The sequence below is a fragment of the Scatophagus argus genome, chromosome 8 (genome assembly GCF_020382885.2).
Source record: "Scatophagus argus isolate fScaArg1 chromosome 8, fScaArg1.pri, whole genome shotgun sequence".
Taxonomy (NCBI): Eukaryota; Metazoa; Chordata; class Actinopteri; family Scatophagidae; genus Scatophagus; species Scatophagus argus.
This window is the reverse complement of record NC_058500.1, coordinates 24,648,133-24,665,489: the sequence shown is the minus strand read 5'-3', so window position 1 is coordinate 24,665,489 and position 17,357 is coordinate 24,648,133. Positions and strand designations below refer to the sequence as shown.

The 17,357-nt window shown below is 40.4% G+C and overlaps 1 protein-coding gene across 9 annotated transcripts in view; it reads right to left on the bottom strand.

The window, feature by feature from the left end:
• LOC124062917 (myelin transcription factor 1-like) overlaps nucleotides 1-17,357 on the bottom strand; it is a 100,559-nt gene that overhangs the window by 38,764 nt on the left and 44,438 nt on the right. The window contains exon 1 of one of the 9 annotated variants that reach the window (XM_046396014.1): nucleotides 438-610. The exons of the other annotated variants lie outside the window; for them this stretch is intronic. Coding sequence (XP_046251970.1) covers nucleotides 438-462 — 25 coding nt within the window. The 5' untranslated portion in view covers nucleotides 463-610. Of the gene's footprint in view, nucleotides 1-437; nucleotides 611-17,357 lie in introns of those variants that run through there. 9 annotated transcript variants of the gene reach the window in all.

Sequence of the window (17,357 nt, the reverse complement as noted above, 5' to 3'; positions counted from 1 at the left end):
TGTCCTTTGTCTGGTCGGTTTTTACCACGGGGTCGAAGTTTAGCTGCAGTTACAAGCTGGCGAGAAGTTCTGAAGTTTATTTAACAATGTTTGCGTGTGATGAATTAGACCCGCAGCGAGTCCACCGCGTAGACGTTTTAAAGTTAAAACTGGTGTGATCAGGCAGAACTGTGGATCACTATAATCCCGCACAGCCTTTCAGTACGGAGATAAACACATCCGCCAATGGCTGCGAACAGCACTTTTTAAAAGTAGTTCTGTGTAAAATGTATCTACAGCATATCTACATTTACTACTGAAATAGTCTGTAGTATAATTCAGACTCTGACACACTGTATTACCGCTTTGTTGGTCTAAACAGAGACGCAGATGCCGAAACATAAAGTTCACTCTTTCAGTTGTTGCTGTAAAGGCAAAAGCAAGTAAGTGATACGAACCAAGAAAAGTGCGACACAGCTTCATGTCTGCGGTCCTTCTCTCTCTCTTTGTGTCTCCTTCAGTCCCGCACAGACCGCCAAGTGCTACTGCTGGCAAGTTTACTTCTGACTGACAAAGTTGCTGAAACTTTAGATGAACTTCGCCGGCCGGAGGAGGGAGGGCTGATAGGCGGGACGAGCAGCGGAGTGACACTACCAACGAGCCAATAGGAAGGGGTTGTTTCCTCCTGCTGCTGGAGCTGGAACCAATCAGGGTGTTCCTGTCTCAGCTTTCAACAACAATAGCCTGAAGAGCAACAAAGAGCATCTGCTGCGCCCGGCAACTTCTCACACTAAGCTCCCTCAGCCATCTGACCGAATCTATATGAACATTCATCTCAGTTTGCCAGTCCACTCTTTCATTTGCGCACTGTTTTTACATGTGTAATGATTCCTCTCTGACTTTAGATACTAGGGCAAATTCCTAAACGGTAATAACGAAAATAGGATAGTTGCAAAGAAACAAATTATAATAAAACCACAGAGGGAGTCCACTTTAAGTTCATAAATGCAAGACAATAAGGGGATATCATAAGGCCACATACAAGTCACCAAATCTCTGCTCATGTTAGCAACATTTTCTCGCGTGATTTGTGTCTGCACTGCAGGTTTTTATCACACATGAGCAAATATACCAGATGTAGAGCTAATTTAGCAAAGTTAGAGGAACATTTTCGCCCTAACTCCAGGCCTATTCAGAGTGTCTCTGTCTGGGACACACAGACAGTTCCTCCCTCCCAATAGCAGATGGTCGGCCAGATAATGAGCTCTCCCATTGCTTGCTCCCATTACCCCCCATCCCCATCTCTCCAAGATGTAATGTGAAAGGGGGGGGGGGGGTGTAAAGCAACTTCACCACCTTCTACAGCTTTTCTTCTTCATTTTGCTATTTCATGCACATTTTTCTATTTGCGTCTCTGTAAGAGAGTTGCTTGTTACCAAATAACTGTGCGTCATGTGACAAAGGTACAGAAATCTGTTTATTTGTGAATGGTACCCTGTTAAACTAAAAGCTTCTCAAATCAGTCCAAACATTTACTTTAAGTTGTGAGTCAATGTAACATAAATAACTGAATTATTGTGCGTTTTAAACTAAACTAAACTAAGTTAGCAAGGGCTAAATTACATGTAACCAAACTAATAAAAACTAAGATCATTTAACCCTCACAATAAGCTTGAAAAATGTCAGCAACCAAAATAATTAAAGAAACTAACTAAAGAAATAAAACAAATTCACTTTACTCACTGGTATACCGTAAGACTGAACTTTTACTGTTACATTAGCCTAAAGTAACCTCAGCTGACCCACTGACCAAACAGTTTCTGCTATTCAGCCTCACAAAACTAAAAGCAACTAAACTTAACATCACAGATCCTCTATTACAAGATTAAACTGACAGTGATAACTAAAAGTACCACTGGTGTGAGATTAATCAAGTTTTATTCCTTTATTGTAAACCTGAATGGGTGAATAATTGTGTGCTACATTAGTAAAACAAAAAACATTAGGCAAAACCAAAGCAAAAGAAACACAGTTGGATGAAACAAAAATAAATTCAGTTTTCGCAACTAAACTAAACTGACAAAAATAAATGTATTATTAACTGAAATAAATAAAATCAAACCCAGCTGAGCCAAAATTACTCACAAATTGTTTTTACTGGAATAAACTAAAACCAAGTTCACAGCTTATTCAGGCAGAAACTGGCTTTTAATCAACCATTTACATTTCTTACAATTTTTTGCACATTTGTTTTCATTCTTTAGTTAACAGCAAGCCTTATCGACATTAAAAGGCACAACTTGTAAAATATAGCTAGAATTCAAAGATGGCTCCAAAAATGTAGGGTGCAGCTTATCACCAGACTAATCACCAACTGCTGCTCACTAGTGTTTGTTGTATTTATCTTTGGCTCTGTGAACTGAGGATTTAGTTCAGATAAACCAGACTGTGGAAAGACAAACTAAGATGATTATGAAGTTTTTTTTCGGGTTTTTTTATGTCTCATTGGAATTTTGTTTATTGGACCAAACTCTAATAGAGCTTGCCGCTAGCGTACATCTCCCAGCTGAAACTACAGGGGGTTATTGGACTTTCGCCTCTAGTGGTACAAGGTGGTATTACACGACAAGCTGGGCCGAGGCTAGCTGGTTAGCACGGTAACTTCAATAGATACCTCTGCAACACAATGCACAGATGTCTTCATTTTCTCTTGATAATGTTAGATCATTTTTTGAATGTTTTGAACAAAATTCTGCCATATTTTACAAATCACATCTTTAAGCTATCCCTTCACTCCCCATATCCATTCCCGTCCTGCTTTCATGGCAAAAAAGAAAAACCAAAAACAACACAGATGTAAATCTACAGATTTTTAAGTTGACTCTTCATGTGTGTGGAAAAAAAGTTTTGCTGTTAAGGAGCACACATATGTACTACACTTTCACAGACATATGCAAACACACAGACATTAATGCAGACACACAAATACCCACACAAAACCCCATTCTCCTCTTATTCTCTGCATTAACAAGCAGCTGAACCCTGTCATAGCCTCCAGCTGTCCTGGGGACAGTGGTGACAAAGTTTAAACAAATACACACACACACACACACACACACACACTGAAGATAAAGAAACAGGACCTGCATGAGGTAATTAATGGAAATTTCACTCCGTCTTCATCATCATTATTCAAAAATTCTGAAAATGTTCACTCTAAACTGAGTACATAGAGAGACAAAAAAGGGTCATTGCACTGCTTTAGGGAAGAAGTTTTTCTCAGTGTTTGAAGCAACAAAGAAAGCAGAAATTGTGCATAATTTGGGGAGAAGGTCTTGATCTGAGGATATGTATAAAGAACAAGACAGGAAATTCTTTTTTATTTTTTCGCAGCTTAGCGAGATATCAGACACACTCACACATTCTGGGCTCAGAGTCCTACTCCCAGTGTCACGATAACAATCAGGTTCATAACATGATGGCTTTATTGCCCTTCCTCCCTCTTCCTCTCTCTCCCTCCTCACTCCCAGTCTCCCTCTCTAACATCCATACAGCAGGATCATACCCATATCTGTCAAGTCCCATTAGACACAGCTACACACTTCACCCACATATGTACAGAGAAGAGAAGTGTCTTTGTAGTGTATTTAAACATGCCATGTTTGTTCAAAGAAAAGTTTTATTTTTCAAGCCTGTCTTAAAACAATATTCAATATAAGATCACTTCCTAACATGTTTCCAAAGACGTGGTCGGGTTTTCAGCCCTCAAAACTACTGCCCAAAATTGATCTGAAGTTAAAATTAGTTAAGATTATTCTAATCCTCACTTCTTTGGCTGATTGTTTCTCTCTGCATTTCAGGTTGTTAGTCTATGTGTTGTGAGAATATGGTGAAAAGTGGCCATTCAGAGGCAACATCTTCCAATGTTTTGCTTTGAGAGTTTACAGCGATATAAGAAGCTTTTCTTATATCGCTGTAGACTGGATGTTACTGAAAACAATATCCTGGTTATGAAGATAGTTGACAGTTATTTTTCTGTCAATCCCAAAAAAAAATCAATTAAATGCACGGGATGTCCTTTCTGCTGCAGAAAATAAATAAAAACAAAAGGTGTAAGTAGCATGGAATCATGGCAGTTGTTGTCTTCATTAACTACATTAACATAAAACTGTCCAAAGACAAGGTAATGGTTTAAAGTTTTATTCATGTTACATTTAGCCACTCTGTGGAAACCACATGAAACACGTAGAAAACTCAACGAAATTGTTTGCAGACATTTCAATCTTTAATTGACTAATTGGTTCAGCTGTACTTCCATATTGTGTTTGTTTCTTTGTTTGTTTGTTTCCCCAGCTACTTGTATTATGGTCCTTGCTGACATGCAGGACGAGCAACAGCCAGCATAAACAGGAGGAGGAGGTAAGGAAAAGGTATTTCAGAATACCTTCAAGAGAAACTTGAAAAATTGCGAACCCTTCCTTTAACATAATCAACTTTTATGTATGAAAACGCTGTTTTCTTGATAAAGACACAAACTGCCTCTGGCTCTTTATTACTCACTTATTATTCTTCTCCTTCCTGTCTCTTTTGTGGGACTTATGAATTTTTAACAGGCGTGTGCACACACACTCAAAGTGAAAGGAAAAGGCCAAGAGACAGACAAAGTTTGGTCTGGGTGCCACATTGGATGACCGTCATCCTCAGAGCACCCCCACCCTCCTCTGTCTACCCAACCAGATCCACAGCTTGGGCCTCTCCACGGGGGTGTGGGGGGGTTGACACGTGGAATAGGGTCAGCTATGCCAAAAGGCATCACATCGCTCCACTTCTCTGCATCGTCTGCTCCTCTGTCTGTCCGCTGTACCTCTCTGTCAGTTTGTCTGTCACTTAGACTAATCCAGACCTACTGTGGAAGTTATTTTCCTCTCTTTCTCTAACTTATTGTGAGTCTCTTAACGTGCACGGTAACAGCTCGAGCCACGTAGCATCTGAGGCAGTCGTAAATAAGCCCTCCCGTCACAGCCTTCCTTTTCTACCCTCAGCCCGGACCAGCATCACACTGCTCCTCCTGCATCCCTTTGCTGAGGTCGACTGATTGACCCCGTCACCTCCCACAGTAAAATTCTCTGCTGATTTCTGCACTTCCCTTTCTGACTCCATCCTGACTCTTCGCACCTTCTCTTCAGACTTGACCCTCCCATCTTTTCATCGTCTCTCTGTTCATGCTAGCAACTATTCCCATCTCCTCTCCCTTTCTCTTTGTTAAGCTCTCCAACTCTATCTTTTACTGTCTTTTAGCCCTGTCCTTTCTCTCTGCTGCTGTCTTTCTCTCCCTCTCCTGCGCTCACCCGGCAGCAGCAGGCTGGGCAAATATGCACCCTGAGCAGCGGTAAATACAGGCAGCACTTCACATACAAGGCCTGATTACAATGACAAAGGCTGCCACACTTTAGGGAGGAGCTTGGAGCAATTTGGAGGCTGCGGGGGCCATTGAGCGAGTGGCATACTTAATGGGCTTTGTGTGCCAGAAGAAAAGGTTCTGAGCTTCTGGGCCCAGCTGTCACTATGGAAAATATCAGACTGACACAGCACCCGACGCTCTTTAGCTTGCTCTCTTTTCTTATTCCACCCCCCCCCCGTCCACCCCCCACTCTTTTTTTTCTCTAGTTAGCAAGCACAAAAAAGTGAAAGCTGTTGGAAAGAAAGAAAAAAAAAACTAAATGAGAACTCCTCTTGATCTCTCACACACACAAGGAGAAAAAAGCAAGCAAGCAGTCATGGTCTTTCACTCATACACACTCACACTCACACACACAAATATAATGCACAGTAGGCTGACTCTGCAGTAATTATTCAAACCCTAAACCCAGAGGGATAAATGACATTATTACATTACACTACTTAATTACGTGTGTGGATAGTTACTAAGCGTTAGCCATCATGCATGCATAATGCAGAAAGATATAGTCACTTCGCTTCATAAAGCACCCTTTCATCATCAAATGTATGGCAGAAGAAAAACAAATTAACACGAGCGCTGTGTGGAAGTAAGAAAAATAAATGGAATAAATACACATTAGGTGCAAATATATGATTGTTAGGTCTCATGCGACAAAAATAACTCCAACATTTAGTGGGTTTAGAGCATCACCAACATCACAGTTTATTTTCAGGAGATTATTTTTCTCCACTGATAATGGGCTTGGCTCAGAAACAAAGACTGAGAGATCTTCTGAAGCAGCTCTTTGGTTCCGCTTTCTGAATGCTTGTACGCAAAGAAACACTCACACTTCAGATCCAACTGTATTACACCAGCTCTGTGACTTATGGCACTGTAACACCGAGCATAACACACACACACACACAAACACACACACACACCCACGCACGTACACTGCAAACTTGTGTGCAGGCGAGCGTGCGCTGGAGGCGAACGGGCACAAACACATGCGCCCGGTCGCACAGCGCTGCATTATTGAAACACAGCACAAAGCCAGAGTTGGATGTTGTTTCACCTAATCTCTTTGATACCACTGTGGTGCTGCTAAGCTCCAGAAAATCAGCTTAGCAGATGTCCTAAAGTGTAGGTGGCTTGTTTCATGAGGCAAGAGAAGAAAACACTACAAGAAGGAGAAGAAGAAGAAGAAGTGAAAGAGGGAGGGTGGGGGCAGGGCCATAGATTTGGAACAGGGCCCTGATGAGTTCAACTCAATCCCCTTTTTACTAGTGTCTGCCAGGCACAGTTGTTCCAGCAAACTAGAAGGAGTCTTTTTTTTTCTCAATTCATCCCTCACTCCATCCCTTCCTCCTCCCCCGACCTCTCACTTTTCAGATGCTCTCATTACTGCTGCATGTGTGTTATTTTTCCAGGCCAAAGAAGAAGTTGTCATACTTGTGATAATAATGGTGATAGTGATTGTAATGAGATTTTTTTCACAAGGTTGCACATTCTACTTTGCCCTCAAGCCCGAACCTGTACTTAGATGTCAGCTGATTATAGTTGCAGCCTTTATACACTCGCACACTCACTTGCAAACACACGCACACACACACACATGCACGTTGCATGCATCATCAGCACAAGTGAGACATCTGTATGCAAATGTCATTATGGTGTGGGGAGGAGGCTGGGAGTGGGCCGTGTGTGAGTGATGTTATGATAGTGAAGGAGGGACTGAAGAAGGTCAGGCTCTAAAAGAGTGTGTGTGTCAAGAGCTGGTGCATATATGTATGGTATCCATAGTAACCAACTAATCCAACTCAAGATGGATCATCAATGCAGTAATATTTTATCCTGTTTTCCCACCTCGTGTATCGCACTTCTTTTACTCACTCACATAGTTCATCTTTTGACGCTTGATGACGCACTGCAGAAACACACACAACTATGTTTTAGAAAGAGCAATAACAGATCAAATCCTTCGTTGAGATACCTCACATACTTTAATGAGATAAAATTGGAATTACCACCTTGCAGTCTCCATCAGCTGCAATTTATATGCATGTCTATCCAGACTTATATAATATTTGAAGGGAAGACTTTGAAGGAATTTAATAAAAGGCAACATGTTCTGGGTGAAAAGAAGTCATCGCTGTGTGGACATGTATGATTCCGGGAAATAATTTCATGCTGTCATCATTTAAAGACTATTTTGACAGAGGAGCAGAGAGCAATGATAGAGAGCTTCATCACATGGTGCAACAACAATCACCTGCAGCTCAGTGTCAGCGAGACCAGCGAGTGTGTGTGGACTGCTGCTGCATGCCTCGTACAGCGCACGGAAGCCGCAAATCCTATGTGGAAGTTTCACACACGTCTTCACACATAGTCTCAACAGAGTTTCAAGGTGTGCACTTAAGACGACCAAATGTGAAATATGGCCCGCAATACTGTTGAAAAATGGACAGAAAACATGATGATGTCACAGTGAAGTTCATCTTTAATCTTCACGTGGATGTTTGTACCAAATATAATGAAGGTGTTGCTGAAATGGCATGTTCATGAGAATGGGTCATATGTACATACAGACGTGTCCAAAAGCACAGTGCCACTGGCCAAGCCTAAACATGTTATTAACCTTAGGTGCTGTGCAGTGTGCTGTATCTATCGCCTCTCAAGTATCTGAAAAATGTAGCTCATCCCACTCCAGTGAATGACTGCGTGTGCGGCTGTGTCCTCAGTTTTTTCTTAATGACAGTGTGGTATGTGGCAGTTCAGTGTCAAAACCACCTTGTGCTAATGACAGAGCTTCATATGTCCATGGTGATGGTAGGGAGGCGAAAGGCGAAGAGGCAAAATGGAATGAGAAGCGAAACAGGCAAGAAAACGCGAATGCTCCGATGCTCTCACGACTTTACAAATATTTGTGCGAGTAATTTTTCAGCGCGCACATATACATCACACAAACCAAACCGTGGAATCATATACGCTGTGAAAATACAAAAAGAACTTGAGGTAAAATTACTTCCATGCCAATTCATTTACAATCTTTCTGAAATACTGGAAAAGGAGATGACAGTGTTTTATTTTTGTGATAAGTTGGGCCTACTCAGTTTTTTAAAGTACTCTGCATGTGCAGTGAAATGAAACTTGTCACAAAATGAAAAAAAAAAATGTATCCACCATAAGGACTGGAACAAAAAGCTTTTCACTAAATTATGGCACAGCATTTCCTGTTTGACTACAAGAAGCTCAGTACTGTTTGCAGAAGAGTTTGATGACTTGCCATGGAACATGTAAGACAGAATTAAGCCAGCAATAACTTCTGGTGCCACGGTTTTCCTGCCTCATGTCTTGGATTTGTAAGGAGCCACGTTAACTGGAGCAGTAACTGCAGGGCAAAGCTTCTGCAAAGTGACATGCAGCAGAGATGTATGAGGAAAAGGTCAAAACAGAGAAAAATTATAATAACTTAAATTCTGTTCACTATTTTAATAAAAGAAGTAGCATGCCATAAAGCCCCTTGAGGCTAATAGATATTTGTGGTATTAGTTAATATGAACAAAACTGACCCAAAAATTTATCTAAAATATTAAATAGTGGGTTAATCGAAGGCTCTAAAAGTTAATTTGCCTCATGAGGGCTCTGTGGTTTGATCAGATTTGATTCACAATCTCTCAACTTGAGTAAGTAACATTTACCTCCATTATCCATTTACCTGCAGATGAGTTTCTTTATTAACGGCCATCATAATTTCCCAAAGCCAAAGGTCACGTTATCAAATCTCTTGTATAATACAACCCCAAACTTATTCAGTTTGCTCTCATATAGACAAAAAGAAGCAACAGATTGGCACTTATGACAAGCTGGAAACAATCATCATAATAAGCAGCTGACTTTTGTACGTGAATCAAGTAATCATCTCAGCTGTTTCACATGTTGTCACTCAAACGTTGCTAAACATGCATACATCACACATTCTTTCAACTCATCGCCGCCCGCATCAAACTAGTCGGAAAAGGAAAGAAACAGCATCGTAGTGTTTTTGTAAACAACAGAAGAAGCTGAAGGAGGAGCATGCGGACAAAGCTTATGGGCTAACACTGAGGTATGCAGAGGTCGCAAACTCAGCGTCCTGTCTCACAGCACCTGTATGCATGTTCCAGCGCTGAATCAAAGGTCACAGGGTGTCACATGGTCCACAGATTACAAAGCCCCTTGAGGCAAACTGTAATATGTGATGCTGGGCTGTATATATAAAAAAAATGACTAAACTTGAAACTTTAAGTACCTCTTCGTTGATAACTGAATCAGGAATTTCTGCAATTATATGATTACTGTCATTACTATCATTAGCGCCCTGTTGGTGGGGGAAACTGGACATTAGGGACTCCCAAGTCAGCTAATAAACAACACAAAACCATTTCATACAAAAAGCATTATCCAATAGTTAGGAGAATCACAGGCACTTAATGCTCAGCCCTGAGTCACTCTCAGCTGTTTCGTCTTTAAAAGGGTTCAGAAAGAGTCACATTTTATTTCATCAGTCTGTGTGAACAGATTTCCTGCTATTGTTTGATCCCAACATCAGAACAGCATTCGGGCACAAAGGGTTAAACTGAAGTCCCCCTTTATGCTCTGGGTGGGCAAAATGGACATTTCTACAGAGAGATAGATAACAGAGAAAATATCTAGTAATTTAATAGATATTCCTTATTACTTATGAGGATGTCCTTTTTTTGCTGCTGAGCACTAAAAATAAGGAAAACAAACCAGAATGACTGAGAACTTCTGGAGAGACTGATGCCCTTCGCTGCTTAAGTGGCATAAACTGCACAAATCACAAAAATAATAAGTGGAAAATGTTCAACATCGCAAGAAGGAAACCTTTCTCTTAGCTCAGAGTGCATAATTAGCTGCTGGCATCTAGTGATCTGATCAGAGCAGCGGCTTTTAATTAAGAGGTTAGACAGTTTCACTCATATACTGTTGAAGAAGAAACTGCATGATTTAAGGTAACCCCAAGCTCACGCTGTTACTGCTTCCGACTACGTTAGTGTCTGTCAGTGAATTGCAGATCAGGTGATGTGCTGCACAGAGCGACTTGGTGACGGCAGATAGAGCTGCAGAGTGATGGCTTTAGATGGAAAAGTAATTACGTTGTTACACTCGTGGTATCTGAAAGAAAACAAATCACAGACAGGTGTGCTGTCTTTTTTCATGATCCCCTGCAGCAGATAAATAAGACTTATTAAGTCCTGTATCATTTCTTATGAGTTAAATTTCCCCTGTAAACACCGCACGCATCCAATATCAGATGTTTTTGTGTGAGACACTGGGCCTATATCTAGTTTCAGGAATTCAGAATTTCTGGGAAGGATTTTTACACACACACACACACACACACACACACACATATCTTACCCAAGTTCTCTTTGAAGTTTTACTGTAAACAAATACACATTAAGTTCATTAAGTTTACATTCAGTGTTAACATTAAAACACACTGTGTGTGGTTAAAAAAAAACAAAAAAAACACTACTCGAGCACATGGGCCAAAGTGTTTCAGGAGGGACTGTGTGTACTGTTACTTATCATGTAACTTTCAGGTTTGTTCTGCCAAAACAAAATAAATCTTTTTTATTATGGCAAAAAAAAAATAATGCCAAATATTCATTCATCCATCCATTGTTTAGTTTGGAAATTTAATGTTGAAATTATGGATTTATTTCTGCTTTCTTCTTCTTCTTCTGCTCATCCTCATTGCCTTGTTTCTTTGTTGGCAGTGAAAAAGTCACTGACTGTGAGTTCCATGCATGTATTTCATGATGTTTTCTCTGCCTAAGTGATGCATTAATGTACGTCTGTGATGTCAGGAAAGCCTAGCTGAGCTACACTTCCTGTATTACTACTCTACAGATATAAGGAGTGGAGGAGAGGAGAGACAGGTGAAGTAAGTGATGACGCTGCTACAGCTGACAACTTGTAAGTGCAATAAAATGTTCCCAGTAAGAGTAAATTCTCAGTGAAATGCGTTTTCTGTCTGTTCAGCCACGAGAGGCTATCACCTCACATGCAAGCTGCCCACTTGCTCTCGTTCCAAATCGCGCTGTGACACTCAGCACCTCCTGTGAATTTCCCAGGATACCTGGGATAGCAGGTAGGTCTGTTCTGAGTTGGAGACAGAGAGTGTAAAACTTTAAGGAGCTGGAGACGCAGGGTTTATAAAGGGCACAGTGAAATCTAGTGATGTGAGTGAAGTGCCTGTGAAATGATAAAAACATGAGTGGAGGTTTGGGAAACATCAGTTTACAGGAGATAAAAGACACAAAAATCCAAAATCATTTGTCCCTGTCTATAGCCACACACACACACACTCCCTCTCTGTCAGGCTGATGGGTAATTGAGGCATTCACAACACAGATCGGGACACAGTGTCATGCTGTGCCCAGGGTCTGGCTCACTGCCCCGGCCCTCTGGCAGCATGCTGCGACACACTCTGGAGTGCACACACACTCACACACACACATACATCAAAAAAAAAAAAAAAAAAGTCAGTTTTACACACATAAACTACTAAAAAAAACACATGGTCGCTACACACTTGTGCATATGGGGACATGTTTATAATTCACATACACACACTTCACAAATTACCAATGTACACGAATGCTAAGTGTCTGTCTTTACACAACTGTGTACAGTCACACAGATGGACAAAGACAAAAGAGCAGGCAAGTGTAAGAGCATACGCACACACACACACACACATGCACGCACGCGCAACAGATTACTTGAAATCACACTTCCACCCATTTCCATGCATCACACAGACTACAGCATGCCCCAACAAGTAACTCCTCTCCTCCTCCTCTTGTTCCCTTTCCTTTTTTTCTCCTCCCATCTAATCTCCTTCACTTCTTTCCTCTCCTCTCCTCCTGCCTCATCTATTTTCTCTGCTATTTCTTATGGTCCTATCTGCTTTTCTCTCCTCCCCTCCTCTCCCCATCTCCTCTCTTCTCTTCCTCCCTCTCATTCTCTCTTTTTTTTCCTGTTTGTCAGACCTGAGGCAAACAGGCTTGGCCCTCGGCAACACTGAAGCCTCCTCTGTTCCTCTTAACTCTGCTCCATCCCTCTCCATCCTTCTTTCCTGGCGATCCTCCAGTTTAAACAGAAGGCTGTGCTGGGGGAGAGAGGGGCAGAGAGAGAGAGAGAGAGAGAGAGAGAGAGAGAGAGAGAGGCCAGTTGCCTCTATGAGTGCTGCATGATTCATGTTGCCCTGTAATGAAGCCAGTCCAGTCTTTTAAGTGTTTGCTGTATAATGGAGTTTTAGGGACAGGCCTATCATTTTCTCCTAATAGTGCTTTCTCCGCCGCACGCCATGACCCCTCTTTCCAAGCCCCCACCCCACACACCCCCACTGTGGTAACTGCACATTACCACGGCGAGTGCACACACACACACACACACACATACGCATGCACACACGTAGCGATTACCGACAGCTGCGGGAGTTTCTGAACAGCAAAAGTGGCCAATTTTCTCTCCCTTCCATTTAAACAACAAACAGGGCGTCGTGTTAAAATGGGCAAGGGAAGAGAGAAGGGAAATTGGGCTGATAAGGGTTATTGTGAATCAGGAAGAGAGTGGGTTAGCTGCTGGGAAGTAGCAGTGCGTGGCGAGCAGTAATTTTAATATTCTTGATGTATACTTTGAGAAAGACAGCACTCACAACAAGTAAAAGAAAGAAATAATGCTCAATGGATTTCCAGGTTTATTCCAGGAGAGCCTGTATGGATGCACTGAATTTAAATCTGAAATGTGTGCGTGTTGCCTCTAATTTAAAAAATACAAAAAGCAGAGCTGACATTTTTGGAAATTAACTGACCCAATTTTATCTGTTATAAGAAGTTAATTTCGGTTGGAATCGTTTAACGAATGTAGCCAAACAGTGAGGTTTTCGTAGGAATAAATGTACGAGAGAGACAGAGAGAGAGAGAGATAGTGTGTGTGTGTGTGTGTGTGTGTGTGTGTGTGTGTGTGTGTGTGTGTGTGTGTGCGGGTGGGTAGGGCCAGTTTTACCGGAGCAGATTGTGGAGTGTGTGTACAGACCAGACCTGAGATTACTGAACAGATTGCACAGCTGGCAAGCAGCCCTCTCTCCCACACAAACAGACGTGCATATACACACACACAAACACGCACACACACGCAGAGCCAGAAAAACAAATATTGACAAAGTATTGATCCTGGGTGTATTGGTCCATATTGACAAGGCACTAATGCCAGGAATATTATTCTGGTCCATGTGTTAAATCACAAGTGGTCAAATTCCCTAATTAGCTGAGGTGCTGGCAACAAAGCAAATTCCACAGTTCAAGCAAGATCGCAGAAGCGCTGGCCACATAGTTAGTTAAACCAGTACTTTATGACACATATCCTGTATGTGATGATCAGAGCAGGACTAGCCAATTGAAGACACTTACATTTTATGTTGTTCTGTGAATACATATGTATTATTAACTCTTTAACACCATGCTATTAATTCCTACTATCTCCACTAGCAATTAAACATGTGTACAACAGTCTAACTCAGGGATACTGAGATTACATATTCCCTCCAGACAAAGCATGAGGCATATTAAAGTAATCGGAATAAGAATTTGTGTCCGTTGTGGTTCAATTATAAAAACTCTTAAAATCACATGTAGTCCCTCTCCTACAATTAAAAAAACATTCTGTGAACATAGAAATATTTTCAAAACCTCATACCCTAAATCATACCTCTTTTTTCCACAAGCATCGTTAAACAAGTGAAGTGAAAAATGAGAAATAAACAATGAAGGTGACGGATTTAAAAAAAGAAAAAAAGGAGAGTAAATTTGATGAAATGGACAATAAAAGTAAGTATGTAGTAAGTTTCTGCTGCTACATCCAAACTGTACAAACACTCCAAAACATCTGAAGGTCTCTGTACTAAACCATTTCACATCTCCACAACCGTGAAGTACAGTTTGTGAGTAGAAGTAAAAGTGAAGGATGTTTTTTGTTTTTTCTTTTTACTTTTATCCAACATTTCACTTTTGGAAGTTTGATCACCCCAATGACCACTGACCTCTCACCTTGACAGATGCCAAAAGATGGCTGTACAATAGCTGTACGTACTTGCCCTTTTTCTTTCTTTTTTTGCCTTATCTATCCCTGTGTACTAGTTAATGGTTACACCTTTGCACTGACTGCCTCATGTCCTTCAGGAGAAGAAAAAAAAAAAAAGGGAAGAAAAGTTTGCTTCCAGCTTTCCCGTCTATGGAACACCTGCCATTCCAATCCATGCCATGCCATCCCTGACATGTGGATAGCTTGGCTTTGTTTCTGCCAGGATGCAGGGGCTGTCCTGTCTTTGTGCGTCTGCCTTTGTTTTCCCCGAGGGCTAAGAGAGAGGGGACTTCTCTATGAGCTGAACAAATAAACAGCAGAGAGCACGAGAGACAAAGCCAGGGAGGGAGCACCTGCCAAGGGCTTTGTGTCTCTTAATAAGGCACTTCACTGTTTGTGAGCTCACAGCCCCCCCTCTGAATGGACACTGAGCGCAACTGCAGATAAATAAACACACACATATAAATGTATATACCTGATGCATGCTCACACACAGCATAGTTTAGTTTTAGGTTACAGCCTGCACATTGTTTAAGGGTACTAACAAAGTACTTTTGAGTTTTCTGGCAGGTACGTCATGTAAAGGATGAACCCAGAAAGCAATTCTGCCCAGTACATATGAAATAATTATAGTGTATGTACACATCGAATGTAACAAAGTTTACTCGTAATGTACTCTAGTGCAAATATGAAGTACTTTTACTTTTTCCATTTTGCGTGCTTCTACTTCACTTCTTATGCCCTCATTTAAAACTGACTTGATTACTGTAACACACTTTTTACTGGTCTCCCTAATAAAAAAAAAAAAAAGCCAATAGACTTGAGCTTATTCATAACTCTGCTCAGCCTTTAACCAGAGACGAGACAAGCTCCCCTCCCAGATTTCCAAGTCCTCCTCAAAGCCTTTAACGGGACTAGGACTGAGCCATACCACTAGGAGGGAAGCTGAAAACTTATCTCTTCACGTTTAACTAGCTGTGATCTACTTATTATCATTCAGTTCCTTTATTATTATTTTTTTATTGTTTAATTATTGTTTTATTTCTCAGTATTCTATTTTCATACTTATTTTGGCTCATTTTTACTATCATTGTCAAATGGATGTAATTCTTCACCTTATTTTCCATTTATTAGTGCAATCTATCACTGTTTTTATGTATTTCTTTATTGTATTTTCTATTATAATCATCTCATCTAAATTAATCAATTAATTAATTAACTTCTGTATTTATCTTCATTCTGTCTTTTAAGTGCTTTATGTAACACACTTGGTGCATGTAATTTCTTTGTTATAAGCACTTGGAGCTGCATTTCTCATGTGAAAGCTGCTATAAAAATAAAGTTTATTATTCTTATTGTTCTTATTATTACACCTAAGGAGCAAATATTCTCCTTTTCACTCAACTACAGTATATTTTACTATATTTTACTGAGTACTTTTATTTTTTTGTTACTTAAAGCATATAACCAGTGATACTTACATACTACTAAACTAAAGTTTTTGAAAACACAACTTTTACTAGTAGCTGAGTATGAGTATCAAAGTGTGATATTAGTACTTTTACTTGAGTAAATAATCAGAATACTTACATACTGTCTCTCTGTGGACAATATGGACATTCGGTGATGGTGGACAAAACACACAGTCCTCTCACTGCAAAAATGTATTCTGGTGTTGAGCCAAAGTTTACATGTTTTTATTGTAAAATTACCTTAAGTCTTAACTTTGGAAGACAGGATACTCACTTGATCACTTGATTTGTCTCACTGAGACACTTGAATCCTCAAATAAACCTCAGATAAACTTTGGAATTTTTTTTGTTTGTTTGTTTCTCTTACATTGAAAGTAGGATGGGATCTTTAAATAGTCGGATTGAAAAAAAAGGAATGACTCTTCCTCCTTTGCAAACATACAGATTCTCCAGCATGAATATTTTCCTCAAAAAAAAGTTTCTGCCTTTGAGAAATACATGCTGCTAATCTGGTGATGATGTTTATTTAATGTGATGAGTTCAGTGAGCACACATAGCAGCCAAAATAACTCATGCTCTAAAATGGTCTGAGAATGTAACTTTTAGCTTGACTGAAAACTTTAAATGGATTATTTCATATATTATTAGATTAAAAATAAAAGACCAAACTTTTTATCACCACTGAATGACGACAGGTCTGAGATATTTGTTCCAGTGCTTATTTAGACACCAGGATGTGATTTTGATGATGAAGACTTTTTGAAGCATGCATTAGTTGCTTTGCAAATGACAGTTTTGGTGTTTGTGTCATCTGTCCTCAAAATCACGCTTAACTGCATCAAAACAACATGGTGAAAAACTGTAACGTGCATAAAGTGCTAAAATGTTCCCTGCTTGTCAAATGTAGCCGTGGACAGTCACACGTTCATATGAGTAGCCACTATGCATTTCTTTCTGCATGTGTGCAGGCTTCAGTTTGTTTCAGTATGTGTGTGTTTCAACACATGTGAGGGCAGTATAGTTTTATGGTTGGATGTCCGTCGTAAAAGCGTGGCAGCGCTCACGTGAGACATATAGCTGGGGATAGTCTCCTTCTCGTTCTTTATGGAGGCCCCCGAGGGCCAAGGCCATGCAGACATGTGCTGTACCTGGAGATGGATGGACAGAAACAAAAGAAAGAAAGAAAGAAAGAAAGAGCAATAATCTAGTTGTATAGATTGGCTTCTCATATCCTTGCGCTCTCTTGTTTCTAAGACATTAAAACGTATTATTTGTGATGATCTTAGATCAGATCATGCTGTAACAATTCA